Raw genomic sequence first — 23,626 nt, 5'->3', positions numbered from 1 at the left:
ACCTTATATCTGAATTCTGTAAGAGTTACCTTAGGCGGGAGTGATTATGAGGGGTATGTTCTGTTAGTGGCTAGCTCAAATGATAGTGAACTAAGCTTAGAACGAATCCGAGTGGTGAAGGAATTTCCTGATGTTTTCGCAGACGACATACCTGAGTTTCCTCCTTAGTGAGAGATAGAATTCAGCATTAAACTAGTACCTGAAACCGGACCAATTTCCATAGCACCGTGCCGGATGTCACCACTGGAACTTACAAAGTTGAAGAAGTAGTTGGATGAGCTACTTGGAAAGGAATTTATTCGTCCTAGTGCATCATCTTGGGGAGCTCCAGTATTGCTAGTAAAGAAGAAGGACGGTGGAATCAGACTTTGCGTAGATTACCGACAGCTAAAAAAAGACACTATCAAGAACAAGTATCCATTTCAACGGATAGATGATTTGATGGATCAGTTGGAAGGTGCAACTGTGTTCTCGAAGATTGATTTGCGATCGAGCTATCACTAGATTTGAGTGAAAGAATCAGATATACCGAAGACTGTATTTAGAACTCGTTATGGTCACTATGAGTATACGGTTATGTCGTTTGGACTAACTAATGCTCCTACGATTTTCATGGATTACATGAATCGTATTTTCCGTCCATACCTTGATCAGTTTGTAGTAGTTTTCATAGACGATATTCTCATCTATTCGAAGACAGAAAGAGTGCATGAAGAGCATCTAAGGACTGTATTGCAGACACTGAGGACTCGGAAGTTATATGATAAACTATCAAAGTGAAAATTCTGGACAGCGAAGGCGGATGGAGTTCCTGAAGGACTATGATTTTAAGTTAAGTTATCACCCAGGAAAAGCGAACGTGGTGGCAGACGCTTTGAGCAGGAAGAATTTGAATATCTCTTGGATGATGATAAAGGAAGAAAAGTTACTCGCGGAATTTGAGGACCTTAAATTGGCTATGACTGAGACGTCAAGTGGAGTCCGTTTGGCCCAATTGCATATAACACCAGATTTTAAGATTAGGATTCAGCAAGCACAAGCACAGGATTCAGAAATGATGACGATGCTGAGACGGATGAAAGTAGAGGAACCAGAAGCTGTAAGACTAGATCGTAGCAGCCTCTGGAGATATAAGAACAGAATTTGTGTGCCTAGCTCTGGAGATTTGCGGCAAAGGATTCTTGCAGAAGCTCATCAAAGTATATTTTCTATGCATCCTGGAGTAACAAAGATGTATCAAGGATTTGAAACAAATGTTCTGGTAGCCGGGCTTGAAGAAAGAGGTAGCTGATTATGTCTCAAAATGTTTAACCTGCCAGAAGGTGAAGGTGGAACACCAGAAACCGTCAGGAACCCTGCAACCCTTGGAAATACCATAATGGAAATAGGAGCAGATCACTACGGATTTTGTCACGGGATTGCCAAGGACCTCAACAGGACACGATGCTATTTGGGTAATTGTGGACAGGTTAACAGAATCAACATATTTTCTTCCGATTCGAGTTGACTATACTTTAGAAAGGCTAGCACGAATATATATTCAAGAAAACATACGACTACATGAGATACCTTCGTAAATTGTCTCAGATCAAGTTTCGAGGTTTACTACTAGATTTTGGGGAGCTTTTCAGAAAGCGTTCGAAACAGAATTGCACACGAGTATAGCATACTATCCTCAGATAGACGGACAATCAGAGCAGACAATCCAGACGTTAGAAGACATGTTACGATCATGTATGATAGACAACCAAAGCAGCTGGGATAAGTATTTGCTGTTGGTCGAATTTGTCTACAACAACAGTTGCCAATAAAGTATCGGGATGGCCCCATATGAAGCTCTCTACGGAAGGAGATGTCAGACACCATTGTGTTGGAATGATGATGGGGAACCTAGTGTCTTAGGTCCAAACTTAGTGTAAGAAACTACTGAGAAGATAAAGGAGATTCGTCGAAAGATCCAGACGGCACAAGGCCGACAAAAGAGCTATGCCGATAATAGACGTAGACCCTTAGAGTTTAGTGAGGGAGATCATGTCTTTCTAGAAGTAACTTCGATTACTGGAATAGGTAGAGCCCTTAAGACTAAGAAGCTTAACCCACGATACATAGAACCTTTCCAAATACTTAAAAGAGTCGGTCTAGTAGCTTATCAAATAGCCCTTCCTCCTTATTTATCAAACCTTCATGATGTTTTTTTTTTATGTCTCGCAACTTAAGAAATATGTTCCCGATGATAGTCACGTTTCACAACCAGAAACAATACAGTTATACAATGATTTGACATATCAAGCATCACCAGTTCAGATCGTAGAAAGAAGTGATAAGCAGCTAAGAGGCAAGACTGTTCGCTTAGTCAAAGTAGCATGGGAACCAAGAGGAGAAGAAGAGCACACTTGGGAATTGGAAGATAAGATGAGAGCTAATTACTCGCATCTATTCTCAGGTAACTGAAATTTTGAGGGCAAAATTTTCTTTTAGGAGGGTAGAATGTAACAACCCCGGTTTTCGAGAACGCAAAATCTTTTCTGAAAGTACGGATTTCTCCAGAAGATCAGTAAAGGGAAAACCTTTGATATATCATCAAGTATCTCAATCCTCATTGTCATTATGTCATCTTTAAGTTAGAACCTTTTCTGAGACAAGCTCGATAACGCAGTCACGAAGAACCTGGTTTTTGAACCGTATTGGTTAGAAGTTTTGATTTGTTTTTTTTAAATAGTCTCAGTTTGACGAATCGGACTCGATTTATGAGAGAAGAGAGATAATAGGATGATATTATCATTATATTAGTATTAGAAGCTTCTTGAATAATATTATAAGGTTACCTGGTCAGTTTTAGTTAAAAACAGAAAATTGGTTTAACCGGGTTTACGATTTACTGGTGCATCTTAGCACCAACACTCTCTGATGAATTTAGCAATGCTAAGGCCTCATTATACATGTAATATTCTCATAATAAATATGTTACTAGTGTCATTTATGCTAGTAGTTCAGAAAATAATTTTTAGAGATGTTTTTACGAGTGTTCTGATACACCTAGTTTTAGTAGTTGTACACCAGAGATATTTTAATATTATTTTAATCCACCTCCAAGCCAACCAATCACAACTCACCCTACACCCCCAAGACACTCCAAGGCTGGTCATTTACTCCCTTTGGCCGAAATTGAAAGGAGAGAAAAGAGAGAAACTTTCATGAACACTTAATCTTCAAAGCTTGATTTCTTCTGAACCAAAACTCAAATCAAAACTCCAATTTCACCAAAATGATCCTCTCTTCTTCCTCTACATAACCATGCAACTTATCAAGGATGGAAATAAGGTGAGATGGCTGTCTCCCTCCCATTTCAATTCGGTTTTCAAGGAAAACCATGCAAAACATGTGTTCTCTTGATGTTCTTCCTTAGGAATCATGCTTAACTTGACTTGAGGGCCAAGAAACGTTAATTTCCAGCAAGTCTAAGGTGAGATATCTCTTCCTAACATGCTGAGGGAGATTTGGTCAGTTGAGAGTTTGTCAATTTAAAGTTGTTCTTGATGTGTTTTAGGAGGAAAAAGTGCTTAAGGACCACCTGAAAGTCTAACTGAATTAGGAGCAGCAAAACCAGGTAGGGTGTCACGAAATTAATCTTGATTATTTGTGTTTGAGTTGTGTGAATGTTGTATAAATTGGCTGTGCTAAAAATTGGTTGCTTATATGATTGATTCTTGGTGAAAATTTGGTGAAATTTTGATGAAATTTGATGAAATTCAAGCTTTAAAGTTCATGTTCTTGGGCAGATGGAAAAACGAAAACCTAAGCTTAAATTGAGGTTCAATTTGTGTTGAAATCATGTAGAAAAGATGGGGTTTTAATGGCTGCTAATTTATTATGAATTATAGTAAAAATCGGTTGCCGAAAAGACTGAAAAACGGGTAAAAACAGAGAAAGAATCTGAAGAATTTATGAAGAACATGAAGAACACTTTGAGTGTGGTGAAGAACAATGAAGAACACCTTTTTGATTCATAAAAGGGCAAGGAAGTAATTAATTTGGTGTTTGAGGGGTTATATGGTAATTTCTGGAAGTTAGGGTGGTAAAAGTAGAAATATTAAAAGTTACGGGTGGTAAAAAGTGAATTTTAAAGGTTAAAAGTAAAAGTAAGTTAATTTTCGAAAATTTAATGATAAAATAATAAAAAATAATAAAATATTAAATAATAATATTTAATTAAAAATAATATTTTAATAAAAATAATAAAATAATGCGGAAAAGGCAGTTTTCTGTAAAAGTTTTAGAAAGACAACTTTAAGCGCAGAATTTCATAATTACCTTCATAAAACACTTAGGGAGTGGTAAAAACATATTAGTGAGGCAAAGATAAATAAAAGATAAAAAGTTGAAGAAAAGATAAAAATCGAAGAAAAAGTCTGTAAAGTTTTAATGACAGAAAAACAGACAGAGACTAGTGAAAGAACTAGGGCAACATAGTTAGTCCTGGAATTGCGAATAGGGTTATGTATTATATGAAAAGTTAAACTGTTTTAGTATAGACTTAATGAACCTATACTTGGGACAGACTAACTATTCATACCGAAATTTACATAAGCTTTAAATACATATGTTAAACAGAGAAATCAGAGCAGAGTAAAGAAACACAGAGAACAGAGTAACCAGAGTAGAGTAAAGGGATACAGAGAAAAGAGTAATCAGAGCAAAGTAAAAAGACAAAGAGAAAAGAGTAATGTGATAAAGAGAAATGGTTTGAATTAAGATGTTGTAAAAGTGAAAGATGTAAAGTTTGTACAGTATGATTGAACAGAGAAAGAAAGAGGTACTGCATAAGAATGTGAAAATGATGATGAATAATGAGAATGATGATGAATGATGATAATGAGAATGATTATGTGATGATTTGTTGCTTGAGGCAACCCAAGAGATATTTATTTGTTGCTTGAGGCAACCCAAGAGATGTGTTTATTCATTTGTTGCGTTAAGGCAACTCCAGATATACTTGTATGATCATCTGCTGCAGTGAGGCAGTCAGATAGATAATGGTATGATCACTGAGAACGCTTTCCTACGGTACAGATCCATATTTTATTTCTGTAAGGCAGAGGGGTTATTTCCTGCTACAGAAGTACCGTGACCACCTGTTCCATTTCTGTAGTGGCAGAGGGGTTATTTCCTGTATACAGAAGGTGTGTCGGCGTACATCCCTGCAGTGGCAGATGTGTTATTTCCTGCGTGCAGTGGACCCTGTGGTGGCAGAGGGGTTATTTCCTGCACACAGGGGTATAGCCAATAGGAAAGCCTTATCCAGACAGAGGTTGCTGGATAACGTCGGGAGCGGGTTAGTAACCGACAAATGAGCTCATTACCTGCACTAGGGCTAGACATGCATCATATTTGGTTGCGCATTTACTCTGTTATGGTTGTTGTTTGAATGTATGATTTCTTTGTTTGTATTCTATTCACTGTGTCTGTGTTTTATTTTCTTGTATTCTCTTGTTTTTGTTTTGCTTTCTTTTTTCTCTGTTTTCTCTAGTTTTCTGCTTCTTCTGTTCACTACTCTCGGTATTCTGCTATTTATCTGCTAAACAACACAGAATTAATGAACTTAACTAATAACCCCGACCCCACTAAGAACTCCCCAGTTCTTACCCCTTCTCTCTCCCTTCCCCCTTCAGATGGAAGCAAGAGTTCCTCTCCGTAGTTCGCTGACGATCGTTTGCGAAAAGGATTCCGCTCTAGGTAGTCTTCTGAGTCTAGGGTGAATCCCGTTCTCTGTTTATATGTATATACTGTGAGACCAGCCAATGTCTGCACCCTGTTTGTACGTGAACTTTAACCTAAATCCTATGTACGAGACTCCTGTTGTGTGGCTACTTGATGAGGTACCAGAGAGATGTCCTATGGCAATGTCTGATCGTGCAGAGGAGTAGCAGATGATGTTCTACCTTTTGGTGACGTTCCACCTGACTTGAGTTTTGAAGACTTAGAATGCACTTTCCCTCACTTTAGTAGTTTAGAGGGACTAGGCGAGTATAGAGTCTAGGCTAGCCTGGGCGCCAGCTTAGGGACTTCTTGAACAGGTCAGGACCTGGGATGTTGTATGTATATATATGTATATAGATATTATTTAGCTATATCTAGGGGCGTTCTAACTAATAGTCTATTTTCTAATAAAGGCTGGATAACTGAATGTTGCTAGCTAGTTGTGATGTATTTATGTGTGGTTGCTTATAACTGTTTTATCTGTTATCAGCTGTGAGTTGATTATGAATGATTCCGTCTATTGATCCAAATGTTTTCAAAAAAAAAAAGTACCTCGCTAACTAACTACGCTTTTAACAACGAATCAGGCTCATATAATAAATAATAGATAATAATTAGGATGACAAATTGGTAGCACTCAGTTTCTGGTATGTCCTAGGCATACTGAAAATTGGGTCGTTACAAAATGCTTTTCAAGTTGATTCTTTTAAAGCTTTGAGATTGAGTTTAACCCGTTGAGAATTTATTTGAGTTAATTTTATTGAGAATGTGAAAAATAGAATCCACTCTTGAATTCAGCCCGGCTTGCTTTAAATGATCTGGTTTGATAAATGATTGTTGCTGAACCGTTTCTTTAAAGCTTTGGAAATGAGTTAATTCAGTTGATATTGGTGTGATTTTGAAACAGTTTTCTTGAGATATGCCAATGAGGCGACTGTTGGATTTAGCTTGATTTTGAATTGATTTTGGATTCTAGACTGTTGAAAAGGATTGTGGAACGGTTTAGTTCGGACCCGAACCGGGTGGCAAAGTCCAAGTTTTAGGGGAGATGCTGCCGAAATTTCTATAACATCCGAGTCTTTATTGAAATGTTGTTTGGAAAAATGATGAGTTAAAGACTTATACTATTTTATTTGAATTATCAAGAAAAGGATGATTCATGCTTTTGAAATGAATTACTAAAGAGGAAATTGTGATTTAGTCTTGCTTCTTAAGAAAGGCATTGTATCTCTTTCAGGGGAAAGTTATTTAGATGAAACTTATGTTTTAAAGCTATTTTAAGTGTGACAAGGGCAATGCCTTTGAATTTGACTTGAGGGTTTCAATTAGAGGAATTTCAATGACTTTGAAAGAACTTGAATGTCTATTGACAAGTTTCATTTTGAAATGTTTTGAGAAAGGTTTTAAGTACTCTTCGAATTCTGAATTCTTGCAAGACTAAAACAATTTTGAACAGTTGAAACGTTCTAGAATTTATCATAGATGTTGAAGTTGGTTTTGCCTAAGTAAAGGAAACGGCTTTGAAAGAAGTAAATGATTACGTGACTCGGTTTGGCTTAGATCCTATTTTATTACTCAAATCGAAAAGCCAATGTTTTAATGATTTTAAATGAATTTGGCGAAATGAGTTATGCTATTCTTCCCTAAGGACTTGGGACTCTGCCGAGGAACTTTTGTTACAAAAATCCCATTGTTGGATGGGTGATTTTGAATGTTTCAAAAGGAATCTTTAACTTTCCATGGTTTTGGAAGTTTTGGAAAGAGGAAGCCGAGAGTGGCTTGTTTTAAAAAGGGGAATTTTCCTTGAGTAAAAGTGGCTTATGAGCCTGAGATAGTTTGAGAAATGAGATCTTTAAAGGCAAGGCTGAAAAGAGTTGAAATCTGATTTCAAAGTGAAATGAACTGAAAAAAGTGATTTATGGCTTAAATGCCGGTTTTATGAATTTGATGATGTTGAATGGTGGAAGTGTTGTTTTGTTGTGAGCCGGAATGGCTGTGTATGATTATGAATAATGGCTGGTTCTGGATTGAACCGTGAGTTGGAATGGCTGTGTATGATTATCAATATTGGCTGGTTCTGGATTGGACCGTGAGCCGGATGGCTGAGATGGATGTTGATCCATGGCTGAGAATGAATGCATATATGCTGAGATATTGATAATTGTGATGTTGCACTTCCACTATCGGAGATAAGAGTTTTCCTGGGAGAAAGCAGTGGCTAGCCACCACGTGCTCCAGGTTGAGACTCGAAGCTCTTTTGACCCTATGTCGTCAGGGTGGCCGGGCACTGTGAAAGCCCCGAATGAGCTCACCCCCATAAATATTCACCAGTGAGGGTGATGGATATGGATCATGATTATGATCAAGTTTATATTGAGTATAACTCGAGTTGGGGAGACACGATAGAGGGACAGTTCAATGGTTAGCTACCAGGACTTGTCGGGTTGGCTCTATAACCGACAGATGATATCATCAGCCACTAGGGACAAGCATGCATCATATGCATCTATGTGACATTGTTTGGGTGTGCATATTGTACTTGGTTTGCCTTGTGATTACTTGTGATTAACTGCTATTTGTTCTACTTGCTGTGACTGTTTGTTTGTGCTTGAACTTCCTATCTGTGTTTGCAACTGGAACTTTGTTGGATTGTGGTGATTGGTTGATGGTTGGATTGTTTGGGCCTAGGGCCGTGGTTAAAATGAGATGGACCGGTGGTTGGTTTCGGTTTTGTGTGTTTCTGGTTTGGAAAAATATGAAAGGCTATTTTGGTTCAGCATAAATAAATCTTTTTGAAAGGCTTTTGAGTTTTTGAGAATTGAACGGTTCTTCTTTCAGAAAAGATTTTCAGACTTTACTTTTATTATAAACCGTTGTTTTTGAAAAGGAGGCATAAGACGGTTATCAATCACTAGTACGGTTTATCTTCACGTATCCTATTACAGTAATTCCCAAAAACCCTCTACTGAGAACCCTTTCGAGGATGATGTTCTCACCCCCCGTACATTTTTTCCCTTTCAGGATATGGGCGCAGAAGTCACAAAGAGTTTATTTAGTTGTTGTTGAAAAGCTCTGTATTGCTTTAGATTATTACTTATTATACCCTCGCCTTTATCTTGATATATTCTGTAAGAGGGATAGGAATTGTATTGGGTAATGCTTGTAATATTATTTATATATATATATATATATATGTGTGTATATATATGGATGTACTCTTTGTGAGTTGTTGTAAGTGTATTGAATGTATGGATGTACGTTGTATAGCAAAAGTATTTTTGGGAACGGTATTGCGGTTTAAAGTTTGAAACAGGCTCATACTTTAGTATTAAATAATATAAGTGTCGTCGTAATGTCCGAGCTATCAGAATCGCGCAGCCGGAAGCGTGAACTTTGGTAGTTAGGGTGTTATAATTTATGTATTTTAAATAAAAAAATTTTAATTTTATATATAGATATCATTTCATAAGCACTAGTTTGTATGAAAATAATTTATTTTTTTGTTGATAAAAAATAAACTAAAAAAATAAGAGAAAGAAATTTATCCAAAATAAGTTTATAAACCACAAAGATATAGTTTTGAATTTTTTCAACTTTGTTTATATTAAATTATTAATAAAATACTTCTTGCTATGCTTTCTTCCTCTTCGTTTTGTTGCTGCTATGCTATATTGCTATCTGAGAATTGGCGATTTTTTTTATTAAACATGACATTGGAGTAAAAAATGACGTGTTCTCATTGCAATTTAACTCATGTTTGTTTCAAAATTTTCTTTTTTATTATTTTTTTTTGTCTCGGTGCATCGAATCAATGCCCATTCTTGTTGATGTGTTTTATACTTTTATTCATTGACTATTAAAAAAAATATAAAAATATAAAAAGTTGAGAAATCGTGTGACAGTGTATAAAGAGTATTGGAGTTTGTGTCCGTGGATCGCCATATCTTGTGCAACGTGCATATTATTATTATTATTATTATTATTATTATTATTATTATTATTATTATTATTATTATTATTATTATTATTGGAGTTTGTGTCCGTGGATTGCCATATCTTGTGCAACGTGCATATTATTATTATTATTATTATTATTATTATTATTATTATTATTATTATTATTATTAATGAATGAACTCGTGTTAAGCATGGAAATTAAAAATTACATAATATATACATAATGGTTTATTAACATCTTGCATTATATAATAGAAAAAAAAAACTACATGAAAATAAGAATAGTACCATGTCCAGCACAAAATATAAATAAATGGATGCTGTATTACCAGATTTAATAAATTACTTTCATTCAAATAAAGGTTATGATTAATAGATAAATTAAACATATATATTACAAAAAAAAAAATTGAACTTTTACTAAATAATCAAACAATTATGTTTTATCCAAAATGTTAGAGGAAAATTACAATTAATTTTAAAGAAAAATTCATAAATAAAAAATAATAAGGTAAATTACAATTAACTTTAGAAAAAAAATTATAAATAAAAAAATAGTGAAAAAAATAAATAAATGTAAAGATAAAATTGTTATGATAAAATTGTTTGGACATTAAAAATTATATAAAGATTAGGTTTTGATAGTAGTAAGTGGTTAAATAATATTATCCAAAAAAAAAAGAACCTAATAGAAAAGAGAATTGACAAATAGAACTAAAATTAAAGAATTAAATTTATGACAAAGAAATGATCATATTAAATAAAAAAATATTAATTATCAAAAATAAAAATATAAATTATAAAATGTGAAAATAAATAATTAATTAAAGTTTTAATAATATGAAAATTAAACATGATGTAACATGTAATAGCAATGAGGAAAATGAAATATATATATCTCTCAAAAATAGTATATTTTTTTTGGAATTTGAAAATTAAAAAGTACAAATTGATATATCCTTATGAATGAGTCAACTATAAATAATTAAATATAATAAAAACAGAATCATGTGATTTAGTTCAAGATTTACATGAACATTCTAATATTGTCTATATAAGGTAATAAGTTTTAGAAGAAAATCAAAGAGAATTTTTACTTACAAGTGTTTTGTATTTACAAGCTTTACAAGTTTGAAGAGAACAAAATCCACTAAACGTGCTATTTATGTTATGTACCTCTTTAAAAGACTTTTAAATCAATTAAAATCAATTAACGCGCAAATATATAACTACTATGTTTCAAAAGATTTCGTTTCTTTTTTTGAGTTTCTTGCCAAATTTGTTGGATCTCCTTCGTGCGTTCTTTCTTTGCTTCTTTTTTTTTTCGATTTTCATGGTTTCTGAAATCAAGCTTTGAAATCGTTTTAAAGATAATAGAACTTCAGAAATACACCCAAACGATTACATAAATACACCCAAACGATTATAGAAATACACCCAAATGATTACAGAAATACACCCAAACGGTTACAAAAAGGATTACAGAAATACACCCAAACAGTTACAAAAATACACCAAAGGATTACAGAAATACACCCAAAGAAATTAAGAAATACACCTAAAACATGGGGAGACAGTATATTTCTTTTTGAAATCTTTTAATGTTTTGCTGGTTAAGGATGAGGCACATGACAGAAACAATCTAGAAGAAAAACCTAGAAGAACAGTAAAACAGTACCTTGAATAATGTTTCTTCGTTTTTTCTGGTGATTTTTGATGGAGATTTGTATCTTTTCTTCTTGATTTCTTCTACTCTTCGCGAGGAGTTAGAACGTTTCTGCATAATCATAATTTGTTTCGAATGTCCCTTAAATCTTGACGGTTTGCGTTTTGATTGAGGAAGAAGAGGAAGAGTGAATGTGTTGTGGAAGGGTGATTAAGGCGCGTGCGTTGGACGCTTGATTCTAAAAGAGTGGTGCGCATGCTTTTTTCTTGAACTTGAAACAATTTGTATAGGTTGTAAGTCAAAAAGACTTGTATGTGTAGCAGGCCTGAAAATCAAAATATGAAATAAACCAAATAAAAAAAAGCAATTAAAGTATAAAAAATAAAAACATGTGATATGTAATAATATATTTTGATTATTGGAAAGTTAAACTAAAATATAGTGATATATGATGTGATTATCATATAAATTAGATGGTACAAAAAATATGCTTTCACCATTCAATGTAACAAAAATAATCTATTGATGGAAAATGTAATCTACAAAAAGATTAAAAGAATGATGGTCATCCCTAATTATTTCTACATGATTTTTTAATTTTAATATATTACATAGGTACTTAGATGATATAATTAGCATTACTATTAGAAGATATGAGATTTGGGATCAAATATACCTTAGATACTGAACATTAAAAAAAATATATACGGATTAAGCTACTACTATTATTTATAATGTATTGATAAATGGTGTCTAAAATAACAGAAAGAAGGAAGTGTTAAAAAATAGGATATGATATAATTAAAAATATAGAGTAGTAAAATTACATATGTTCAATGAAAACACAGCACATGCATAGCTGTAAATACAATGTTTGGAAAGAAAACATAATTATAATAAATATGAGAAGAGAAAAAAGTTCTAATCATCCTCTAGCAAACTCTAAATAATAAAGGGTCACTTTTTTAAAATCTCAGCATACATTAACCTCCTGAAATGAACAAAAAGAAATTAATGATTAAATAAATTATATTCAAAATCAACTATATAAAGACAACCAATTACACATTTAATTGAGTTTTTAAGGTGTCTAATTCATTAGCAAAGCAACCAACAATCTTCTGACTTTCTTTACTGAAGATTGAGACATAAGCCTCCCCACTATCATCAGCAACTTTTATAGCCATAATGTATCTAAAAGAGGACAAACTAAATTTTAATAACATTTTATAATATAAACTTCTTTTCAGAATAAAGATTTCAAAAGTTGAATTTTCTTAAACTGCATTATTCATCATTTTTTGGCAACCTTCACACCAATACCCAACATAGATGCTCTCTCTCTACGACTTTTTTTGTTGCAAGTTTTGCAAGCATGATACCACATTGCTTGTCTGAATTTATGAAGCTTATGTATCTTTTAAGGCTGAAAAATGAAGGTTGTGAGAATAACAAATTAGAAAATCCAATCAATTTGCAAAACTTCAAAAATTTGAATTTCCTGATAAAAACATACACATACTGGAACTATTTAAACTATTATAACACTATAGGAAGTTAGAACTCAATGAATGCACAATTCAATTCTAGTCTTGATTAACCATTAAGAAACTTTGAAATTCTATGGTACACTTAATTTATCTCTTTGTACATAATGTTCAATCACAAATGTTAGTACTAACGCCTAAACACCATGTATGTAAAGAGAACGTGTAACTTAGCATGATAAGACATATAGCCCTGCTGTTTATTTTTTCTCTATCACTATCATTCTCCTAATCTCCTAGAAGTCTTTTTAATGAGTTTCCTGGTGCGAAATTTAAAGTCCACAAACTAACTGGCAAATGCACCGGGTCGTACTAAGTAATACTTCAGGTGAGTGAGGGCCGATCCTACGAGGATTGATGAATTAAGCAACAATGATTAAGTGACTGACTTAGTTAGACAAACAGAAAAGATTGTTGAGAGTTCAATTGCATCAAACAGTAATTCAGAGAATCAGAAAATAAGCAGTAAATTGAGGTGAAATATATATAGAGAAAACGGTTAAGGTTTCAGAGATATCTATCTTTCGGATTGACTTTTCTTATTAACTATTTTAATCATGCAAGATTCAATTCATGGCAAACTATATGTGATTAAACCCTAATTCCTTAGACTTTTTTAGTCTCCTCTAACTTTCATCAACCGCCAATTCCTTGGTCACTTGATTCCAATTAGAGGGTGAAGTTCAATTCTAGTTTATATGCCACAGAAACCCTAATTACCTAAATATAAGAGGATTATATTTCATGTATTCCATTAAGTCCAAATAATTAGAAATTTAGGAGAAATTGTTTTCAAACTGTTGTTCAAGTAAAGAGTTTTTCCAAGTTATACAAGAACTCAATTAGAACAAGGGTCATACTTCCGTTCCACCCAAATTCATAAGATAAAGAACGAAAACAATTCTTGAAATAGAAATCAGTACATGAATTAAAATAAAAAAAATAATAGTATCAATCCATACAATAGACAGAGCTCCTAACCTTAATTAACAGTGGAGGTTTAGTTGTTCATGGTTCAGAGAGAAAATAAGGATTCTAAAAAACTGTCAATTGCGGAATGAGGTAGAAGAGAAGAGAGGAGCCCAAAAGACCGATTCTTTTCCCTTTTATATCTAATCCTAATTAATATAAATTATATTTCCTAAAACTAAATAATATCTTTTCCTATTTTAAAAATAAAATAAAATTTAATCAAAACTTAATAAATAATTCGTGCAGTTTTCACTTGGACGAATGGGGACCACTTGATATGCTAAAGGTGGCGCCAAACTTGGAGGCGTCGTTGAGGCCGTATGAAATCTTCAAGGTTTCCTTAGCTGGCGCCAAACTTGAGATGTCTCAAGTTTGGTTTCATCATCTACTTCTTGTATTCCTGGAGTCTGAGTGTGTGGCGCCAAACTTGGAGAATCCCAAGTTTGGTGCCGTTGAGACCACATGTAATGGGAAAGTGTAGTGCTCCTGTTCTCCAAGTTTGGCGCCACCTCCTGATTTTGCTGCGACTTCGTTTCTTCACGCAAATTCTGTTAAATTCGTCCAAAATGCAACCTGAAATAAACAGAATTGTACACAACTCAAAGTAGCATTCATAGTGGCTAAATGATATTTAAATATTGATTAAACTTAACAATTTAAATACAAATTTACTAGAAAAAGATAGAAAAGATGCTCACACATCACTTCCTTCCTAATCTATCCATGCATTCTCTTTTCTTAATTATGTGCATCCTTTTTAAAAAATCTCATAACCTTGTGATGAAAAAAATCAAGTAATAATTTAATGATATATAACAACATATAGCCCTACTTTTGGTATTTTCTTCACAAAGCTCACCAAATGATACCTAAATTTGAAATTGTACTAAATTTCATTCACATCACCAAAAAACACCACAGAACATAGTTCAAAATGTTAGAAAAATTCATGAGAAGATGATTGAGTCAAAGACAGAACCAAGGACTTGAGAAAGAAAGAGTAAAAATAAAATAAAATAAAACGAAGTACAGGAGTTCATGAACATTCCGAAAGACATAGGTTCCAATGACATCAATGCCTCCTTCTTTCGCCTTGTGAATTAAAATCTTTTCACATCTGCACATAACCCCATTTCCAACACAAAAAAACAAACACCAACAACCCAAGAATTTGGTAAAAATTTTAATTTTATATATTTTCTTTTGTTGAAGATAAGAAATAAGAAATAAGAAGTGAGATAAAGAAGAAGAGACCATTACATTAGGGGTACTTCTGGAATAATATATGGAGCCATAGAAACTGCTATCACTGCCTATTTGCTGTCGAATCCCATAATCATCACCATTGATCATCTCGGCAGCCTCACATAACGGCACAGCAACATCATTCTTATCTTCATAAAAAGCCTGGATGATAGGTGAAAGAGAAAGGGGGATACAACATTAAAATGTGAATAAAAAGAAAGATGGATTACGTTAATGATGATAGAGAAAGCAAAGGATTGGAAAATGAAAGAAGTTAAGAAAAAGTGTTAGAAGAGAAAGGACAAGAATTAAATTAGGTTAGGGAATAAAAAATGGAAGAAGTAACCAACATAAAGAGGATGTGAAGAGAAAACAAAAGAAATTGCTGCTGTTAAGATGATGGAGTACGGATGATCTAACAGGAGAGGGGACGTACACAACATCAACACCCACCATGAAACACGCTCCTTTTGTTCACAACTCATAAACTCCATTTATATACCTGAAACTCATAAGTCAAGAGATAAACAACCTTCCTTAAAATTGCCAAAAAAGAGGAAAGAAAACAAAACCTTTGGATGGTGGCTTTGGTGAACCAAGAAGCATTAAGGGCAGATGGAGAACGCAAGTGATATAAATTTGTAAACCTTATTTAGAGTTTGGTATAAATAGAGCAACAACCACATTTATATAAAGATACTTATCACAACAAACTTAAGCCAAAAAATAAATTAAAAAAAATAAAAAATCACAATTCTTTATAAATTATAAGATTTCAACTAAATAGAATCAAAGATTACATAAGCAAAAAAAAAAAAAATGTAAGCCTCCAGATTACAAAGAACTTGGGTAAATAAGAACTTACCTATTTTCACTCTTTTTTTTTTTTTTGTGAGTGACTCTTTCTCTAATCTTGCCACTATTTCCAATGCCATCCACTTTTACCATAGCTTCAATTTTTCATGCTAAATGTATATTAAAAGAGAAATCTTAAAACCTTTTTATTTAATCAATCGAGAGAAACAACACAACCATGAGAATTTGATCCCAAAATTTAACTTTCAAATGATAAATCTTTAAAAAAAAAAGTGTTTTGAAAAAGAATAAAAATAATGGGTGATTAAGTAAACTACAGTGAAAGTATTGGTAATCCTAAAAACATATTCATATAATGGTTAATGTAGGTTCTTAGTCACATCACATCGTATATTTGATATGATGTGTATAGAGCTCCAATAGAAGTATAGAACAACAGCCATTCTGACAATCATATGTCTAGATTGAAATTTTCAACTCATTCAGCTTAAAAAAAGTAATCCAACTCAAAATTTATAATAAAATTAAATATTTAAAGAAATAAAACTCATTTTTTTTGTTTTAAAAAGACTTCAATTTGCTTTTATTACATGCTAATAATTAACTTTAATTTGAAATTCTCTCCCAACAAGCTTGTTATCGTAACTTACTTGAAATTTAAAATAAGTTAACACAACCTACATAGTTAAAGGGAAAGCTCTCACTAGAGGTGAGATGACAACTACAATATTCAAGTCCAAATTATTGTATGTAAATATTTAGTTAACATATTAGTTTTGCATCAAAACACTATGCGAATGCAATTTTTCTATTGAGGAAATTGAAATCCATAGAGAGCACAATCCAGCAATCAACTCTTTATTTATATTATTAATAAGTTAACCATATCAGAAAACTCACCTTAAAAAATAAAATCAAATCAAATAAAAGCAATCTTTTTCTTCCAAGAGTTTTCACAGAAAACAGAGTTATATCACTCAGAATATGAAGAAAACTTAAATGAATTTCTTGTGTAATCAACCCAAATAAACCCCAAAACACAAAAAATCTACTAAAATAATCCACAAAAGAGGAAAGAGAAAGAGAATGACACAAAATTAGAATCATAAACAATGAAAAAAATGAAAAAGGCAATGTTAGAACTCAATAGAAACACAAATACAACTTTGATAAAAATCAAATTGATTCAAAATGAGGAACAAAAAGAATTAAAGTGAACATAATTAAAATAGGGAAAACAATACAATCATTTGATATAAACCTTTCTAATCTTGTCACTAGAAGTGAGAGCAAGTGTTGGTTCTTAGAGATAAAATTGGCAACAACACCAAAAAAATACTCCGTTGGCAAAAAACTACAGGAATGAGAAGATAGTTTAGTCAAAACTAAAATGAGAGAAGAGATAAAACACTTAAATAGAGAAGGTAGCCACCTAGAGATTCTCTTTGAGAAAGCCAAGTGAGTTGAGGACATTATGAGCAAAGTCAAAAAAGAATATACTCAGTCTCCAACCAGCTGCAAACCCCTTCTTTTTAAGGAATGAATAAAATATATTTTCAGTTAAGCAAATCAACAAACACCACAAAATGCATTCCAATTCCAAAATTTAAAGTGAAAAAAAGGGCACATGTAATAAACCAATCATATTTAAATCACATGTCTATATTAAAATTTTCAACCCATTCACCTTAAAGCCTAAATTGTTTTTGGGCTTCCCTAGGGGAATGACGACCGTCCTCAAGTGTCTGAGCTTTTGAAAAAATTGATGATGTTCCTCTTAATCCTTTTGTGTTGCAACATGAAATTGTAAGCATTTTGATTAGAAAACTTGACTCAGACACTTCAGATACTTAAATATTGACAATTTAAATTTGAGAAACAAACGTAAGCTTTCTTATTAACATCATACTTTGTTGTAGCAAGCTTAGCCATATCAGCAAGTGTAACCTAAAGTACAGTAAAAAAAGTTATACTCCATGAAAAAGAATGTTAGTAATGACATAATGCACAAAAAATGGCAGACTTTAGGAAATTTTTATCCTATAAATTGTTTAAAATATTGGACACACCTAGACTTCGGAATCAAATAGATAATTTTTGTCTAGACCAAATTTAGCACTATAATGATTTCAAGCTCAATTATTCTAATATAAAGCATTTAAAAATAAACAAATAGTTCATACACAAAGTTCAAGCATCCAATATCTTGTCCATGAGAATCTTCATTTGCGTCTTTCATCATGATAATTGTAGTGCACAACATCACTCCTTTTCACCTAAAGTAACCAATATAACTATTGTCTCCTTTCAAGATTGTATTAATAATGAAATCAAAACAAAAGTAAATAACCAACCTTCAACTTCTCATGAGCTTCCTTCTTAATCTTTCCATGAATTCTCTTTCCTTAATTATGTGCATCCTTTTTTAAAGATCTCAAAATCTTGTGATGAAATAAAAAACCAAGTAATAATAATTTAACGATATACAACAACATATAAATGTGTAACAAATAAATTAACACTTATAACTTCGTTTAAGAAAACATGATTGATAGGCATTAACGGAAGCACTACAGCAAGCACAAATACAATGCACATACAAAAAAATGTCAAAAGAACAAAAGAAAAGGCATTTATAGTAATATATCAGCTACAAACGTATGCATAGTTTTATCAAATAATCAAATAATAAAAGGAACATATGAGGAAGTCATCCTTTGAACAACACGTTCACTAAATCATTATAGAGATTAGACCATTAAAGGAAGATGAAATTAAACAATAGACAACAGTAAAGGATGTTAGTACTTGGTGAAAACAATGGGTGCATTAAGTAAATTGCAATGATTTCAAAACAACAAATCAATTAAGGAAACTTTATCCATTAAAAAAAAGTAACCAATTTGAAAGGATTTTCTACCTTGGATTCAGTTGCATAATGCATATTTCTTGTTCAAATAATGCACTGCCTAGATATACATAAACAAAGAACTGAAATTTTTAAATAGTCTTTACTTTTTCCAGAATCAGCACTATAATGAGCACTGAATCCAAGCTTCCTAGCATCATTCATTTTTAGAATAGCCTAAAACCTGAGCACGAAGTCGAATTATCCGGGCATCTCATTATTTTTTTTAAAAATGGTATCGGAAAGAAGAACACCACAGAAGCTCTAATTTGACACTAACACCAACGACAAAAATAACTAAAAAATTAAATATATATTGGGGCTTAAACAACAGATACCAATTTCATTGAAAAATCATAACTTTGTCAAAAGTTTTCAACGACAAACATTAAACCCAGAAAAAAAGAAGAAAGAAAGGCAGAACATGAAAGATCAATTTACCTATATTTTGCAGGGAAGATGTGTTCGCAGAAGACATGCATTGTGATGATGTGCGATATCAGGAGCAACAAAAGAATTAATAAAGTGGAACTGAGGGCGTTATGCACAATGCCGAACAGTTCTTGAACCCTGAAAAGCAACGTACCAAAGAGGAAGATATGGATAATTGAAGAATATGATTTTGTTAAAAAGGAAGGAAGGAAGATTTGTGACTCGATATAATTGGATTTAGATGCAGAAGAAGTCCACAGTCGCTGCCGCTTCGTCAACCACTGTAACCCCAAAATACAAAAAACTCACTTCAACATCTCACAAAAGAGGAAAGGGAAAGAGAATGTAACAAAATCACAACGATCAACCGTGAGAAAAAATCAGAACCATAAGCAAACTAACCATGAGGAATGATGAAGAATACGGAAGTTGAAGAAAACAACAGTGCAAGTGTGCAACCCTTCTGGACAAACTATGACGCCACTGTACGTAAAACAGGGGAATTGGAAGAAGCATTGGAATTCGAACTAGCCTAACTCGAATTACGAAGGAACACGTGATTTACATAATTCGAATCTACATGGTTCGAACTACCAAGGAGCATAATTCGAACTAGCTTGGTTCGAATTACACATTGAACGCTTCCCAAAGTAATTCGAACTTAGTTGGTTCGAATTACTCAAAATTTCCCTCAAATAGTAATTCGAATGGGGTTGGTTCGAATTACATAGATTTCGGCTATATAAGGAGTTTGAATCAGCCTCATTCGAATCACTTTTCCATTCTCATACCCCACCAAATCCCAGAGAAAACGACCCAGATTCGAGCCGACAAAGACTCGAACAGAATACTCAGCCGATGGGAGACGATCCGGAAAGGCTATATCGGTTGGACGGAGTTGCTCATATAGCTGGGGTCATCAACGACGAGGTTAGTAGATAGAAAACTTTGTGCTAGCGGTTTATCTGAGTTAGTGGTTTTGCATGCGATTTTAGTGGCGGTTTATCCTAGTGGAATTGCAAGTGGTTTATTTTAGAGGTTTTGCATTTTGTTTAGTTGGTAGTTTATGTTAGTGGTTTTTATTAGTGGTTTTTGTTAGTGATTTTGTATGGGATTTTGTTGATGGTTTATGTTGGCAGTTTATTTTGGTGGTATTGGAAGTGGTTTATTATGTGATTTTGTGTGCGGTTTATGATAGTGGTTTTGCATGTGGTTTTCGTAAGTGGATTTGTATGCGGTTTATGTTAGCGGTTTAGGCATGTGGTTTTGTTGGCGGTTTAGGTTAGGAGTTTTTAGTAGTAGTTTTTGTTAGTACTTTTGTATGCGGTTTTGTTGTTGATTTATTTTGGCGGTTTATTTTGGTGGTATTGGAAGTGGTTTACTATGTGGTTTTGTAAGCGGTTTATGATAGTGCTTTTGCATGTGTTTTTCATAAGTGGATTTGTATGTGGTTTATGTTAGTGGTTTAAGCATGTGGTTTTGATACTGGTTTGTTATATTGGTTTTGCATGTAGATTCTGTTAGTGGTTTCCATAAGTGGTTTCCGGTGTTAGTTATTTTTGTCACTGGTTTTCTAAGTGGTTCTAATAATGCCGTCCATGTAATGCGCAGTCACAGCGATGCATCAGGAGCATGCGGCGGCACCAGGGCATGAGACTCGATGAGCGGTATGTTCCGTACTTGCAGATGGCCGGATTATACCATCTTGCGAGGCTGAACGATAGATGGTTCCGGTTAGATGAGCCCCTTGTCAGTGCCTTCGTCGAGCGGTGGCGTCCGGAGACGCACACCTTCCATATGCCGTTCGGAGAGTGCACGATCACAGCCTTCTGCTTCGCCAACCAAACCCTCATGTACGTCGGCCTAAACCCAAAGTGTGCGGCCGTGGCATTTAGGAGCACCTTGATGCTGACGGATGCATCAGCCCTAACCATTGGCATAATGAATGCCGATATCACACGATAATCCAAACTCCTGTGGTCGCTGGAGATGGAGGTGGCGAGACACGTATGCGGACCATTGTACCGTTTGACCTCTCAAAGGCCCTTGCGATGTCGGAGACTCAGCCGAATCAACCATGTGCACCCATTCCCGAACTCAGAACACTTGCCCATATACCGGCGATAGTCAGACTCCACTACCATGTACTGTACCCCATGGCAGATGCTATAAGTCTTCACACTTAACAAGGCCTCATCTTTATCCTGAAATTGTTGACCAACCTGGAACTCTGTCAGACCTGCAGACCCTTCCGCATCTCTAGCGCCAAATCCAGCAGGCTGACCAGGAACCCCCTCCTGCCTCATGGCATCCAAGTCCAAAGAGGAAAAATGTGGAGGGTACTGCTGTGTGCCAGAGCTAGAACCACCTCCCGCCCGAGCAGGCTTGCTCGCTCCAATATCATCGCCACTGTCATCAGCAATCATATCCGGCTCGACATCATCGTCCTCTGGATCATCCAACACTCCATCTCCAACCCCAGGCGGTGCAGCACACTGTAAAGAGGTCGGCAGAAATTTTTCTGTTCCGACCTCGTCGCCCACACTGCCGTTGAGATCAACAGCGAACGAAGGGGAGGCGACATGCTGGATGGGTGGCTGGTACGCAGTGACGGAGGAAGAAGCAACGGCAGGTCTGCAGCTAGAACCGGCTACCGTGGCTAAAGTGGTGGTATTCCGGTTCGAACTCCCCGAGCTGGATACCACATCAACCAACTTTGCCAACAGTTCTGGTGTCCTCACTTCTGGAAACTTCCGGTGACAATGGAACATGACCTGCAAGTCCTCATCACTCCCAATCGTGAAACAATCATACTTCACGGTTTCCTGGAGCACCGTGATTGGAATGCGATAGAAAAACTTCTTAACCCGTTTCACACCTTCCAGACCAAGTTTCAGCAGTACAGAGCTAACAAGGTCATCATAGCTCGTTGTAGGCCTCACGATAATATAGAGAGGATCCTTATCAGTGAACTTCACACCGGAACGAGTTTTCCTCTTAATCGATCCTCTGTGGCGAACCAACACTACAAAACTCTCCTCACTAGCCATCTTACCCCCTCTAATGAGAGCAACTCACGTTTACACCATATATATACAGGTCTGGTCCTCACTAATTCGAACTAATTCAGTTCGAATTACATTGCATTGCGTGCATGAAGGTAATTCGAGTATGCTTGGTTCGAATTACTTGGGGAAGCTTGCACCTACGTAATTCGAACTCACCTAATTCGAATTATGTATCCTTGTAGTTCGAACTCACCTAGTTCGAATTAGTGTGAACTTCGTTCTTGTACAATTCGAGTTAAGTAGGTTCGAATTATGTAGAACTGTAATTCGAACTAGGTTGGTTCGAATTACATAGAGATGTCCTTTGGTTGATTGATGAAGCAATTTTCAACTTGGCTGATTCACGTAAATTATTTCCTCCCTTGGCTTATTTATGTTTTTTGCCCTAAAATATAAATAAATATATTTATTTATTAATCACAAAATAAAAAAATTACTTACCCATTGAGGATAATTCAGATATTTAATAATGTGTTCTTCCAGTTTGGTAAAATTACGAACCATTTTTATCAAACCCTTCACAGTATACTTCTTCTTCTCCCACACTTGCTTCTTCACTCTTCTTCCTTCTTCGGTTCTTTTTTAGTAACCTTCCTCACTCTCGTTTTACACTACATGTTTTTTCACCCTTTGACCTACCTGCATTTTGGTTTTATAAGCGGATTCACCACCCTCTATGACATGTGTCGCACATGCAGCTTGGGAGGCTGTCAATCGCAACGTGCGATTTGCCCTACACGGTTGACAAACGCAACCTACGTTTTGCCGAGTCCAATGCTAGTCAACACCTGCTCTGGTCTGCATGCAGGAGACACCAGCCCACGTTTCGAAATTTGGTTGCCCTGCCAATTGCAGGTTGCGTTTTGCAGGCACCAACATTTTCTTGATCTTCGTCCCACTCAAAACGTAGGTTACGCTTTGTGGTTTCTGACAATAGCAGATCCATATTTGTGCATAATACGCCATTCATCCATTTTTCAATATTTTTTTATTTTTAAATCTATTTACAAATTAATTTCTGTCTTTTTTTAGAACAAGAAAAATAATCTCATTAACGACTAATTGGAGTATATTAGAAGCTTCAAATCACTAACAAAAATAAGAAAAACAATTAAACAACAAAGAACAAAGTATAACCTTACTTAACTTATTGCAAATAGCAAACAACATAATATAACACAAACAATCAACAAAGAGAATTTAAACAACATATATATATACATGTCACAACTTACACAATGGACGCAATATGATAAGA

The 23,626-nt window shown here is 34.5% G+C and overlaps 1 protein-coding gene across 5 annotated transcripts; it reads right to left on the bottom strand.

The window, feature by feature from the left end:
• Window positions 1-13,859: 13,859 nt before the first annotated feature.
• On the bottom strand, window positions 13,860-19,991 carry LOC107614386 (uncharacterized). 5 transcript variants are annotated; one of them, XR_015896018.1, is made up of 10 exons: window positions 19,703-19,991; window positions 19,310-19,581; window positions 18,315-18,401; window positions 18,144-18,236; window positions 17,870-17,907; window positions 17,648-17,743; window positions 15,581-17,488; window positions 15,160-15,306; window positions 14,930-15,016; window positions 13,860-14,472 (listed from the first exon to the last, which is right to left on the bottom strand). XR_015896018.1 is itself a non-coding variant. In XM_016316594.3 (9 exons), the coding sequence occupies exons 7-9, from the start codon at window positions 15,636-15,638 to the stop codon at window positions 14,437-14,439; spliced, it is 327 nt and encodes a 108-aa protein (XP_016172080.1). In that variant the 5' UTR covers window positions 15,639-15,646; window positions 17,648-17,743; window positions 17,870-17,907; window positions 18,144-18,236; window positions 18,315-18,401; window positions 19,310-19,581; window positions 19,703-19,972; the 3' UTR covers window positions 13,871-14,436. The 5 variants fall into 5 exon arrangements, 2 of the variants coding, with proteins under 2 accessions (XP_016172080.1, XP_088352257.1); XR_015896019.1 differs by having other exon boundaries at window positions 13,865-14,472; window positions 15,581-15,646; window positions 19,703-19,986; XR_015896017.1 differs by having other exon boundaries at window positions 15,581-17,743.
• Between the last annotated feature and the right edge of the window lie 3,635 nt (window positions 19,992-23,626).

This window comes from Arachis ipaensis, chromosome B8 (assembly GCF_059453495.1).
Source record: "Arachis ipaensis isolate K30076 ecotype BB chromosome B8, ASM5945349v1, whole genome shotgun sequence".
Lineage (NCBI taxonomy): Eukaryota > Viridiplantae > Streptophyta > Magnoliopsida > Fabales > Fabaceae > Arachis > Arachis ipaensis.
This window is presented reverse-complemented; position numbering and strand designations above follow the sequence as displayed.

What these genes read in the sequence shown, in the direction of transcription:
- LOC107614386 (XM_088496131.1), bottom strand. Translation starts at nt 15,638, where the DNA reads ATGGAGTTTATGAGTTGTGAACAAAAGGAGCGTGTTTCATGGTGGGTG. An exon ending in TCTCTTCACATCCTCTTTAT is followed by an intron (nt 15,307 to 15,494) that starts GTTGGTTACTTC and finishes CCTATCATCCAG; the next exon opens with GCTTTTTATGAAGATAAGAA. An exon ending in ATTCCAGAAGTACCCCTAAT is followed by an intron (nt 14,473 to 15,159) that starts GTAATGGTCTCT and finishes TGTTTATTTCAG; the next exon opens with GTTGCATTTTGGACGAATTT.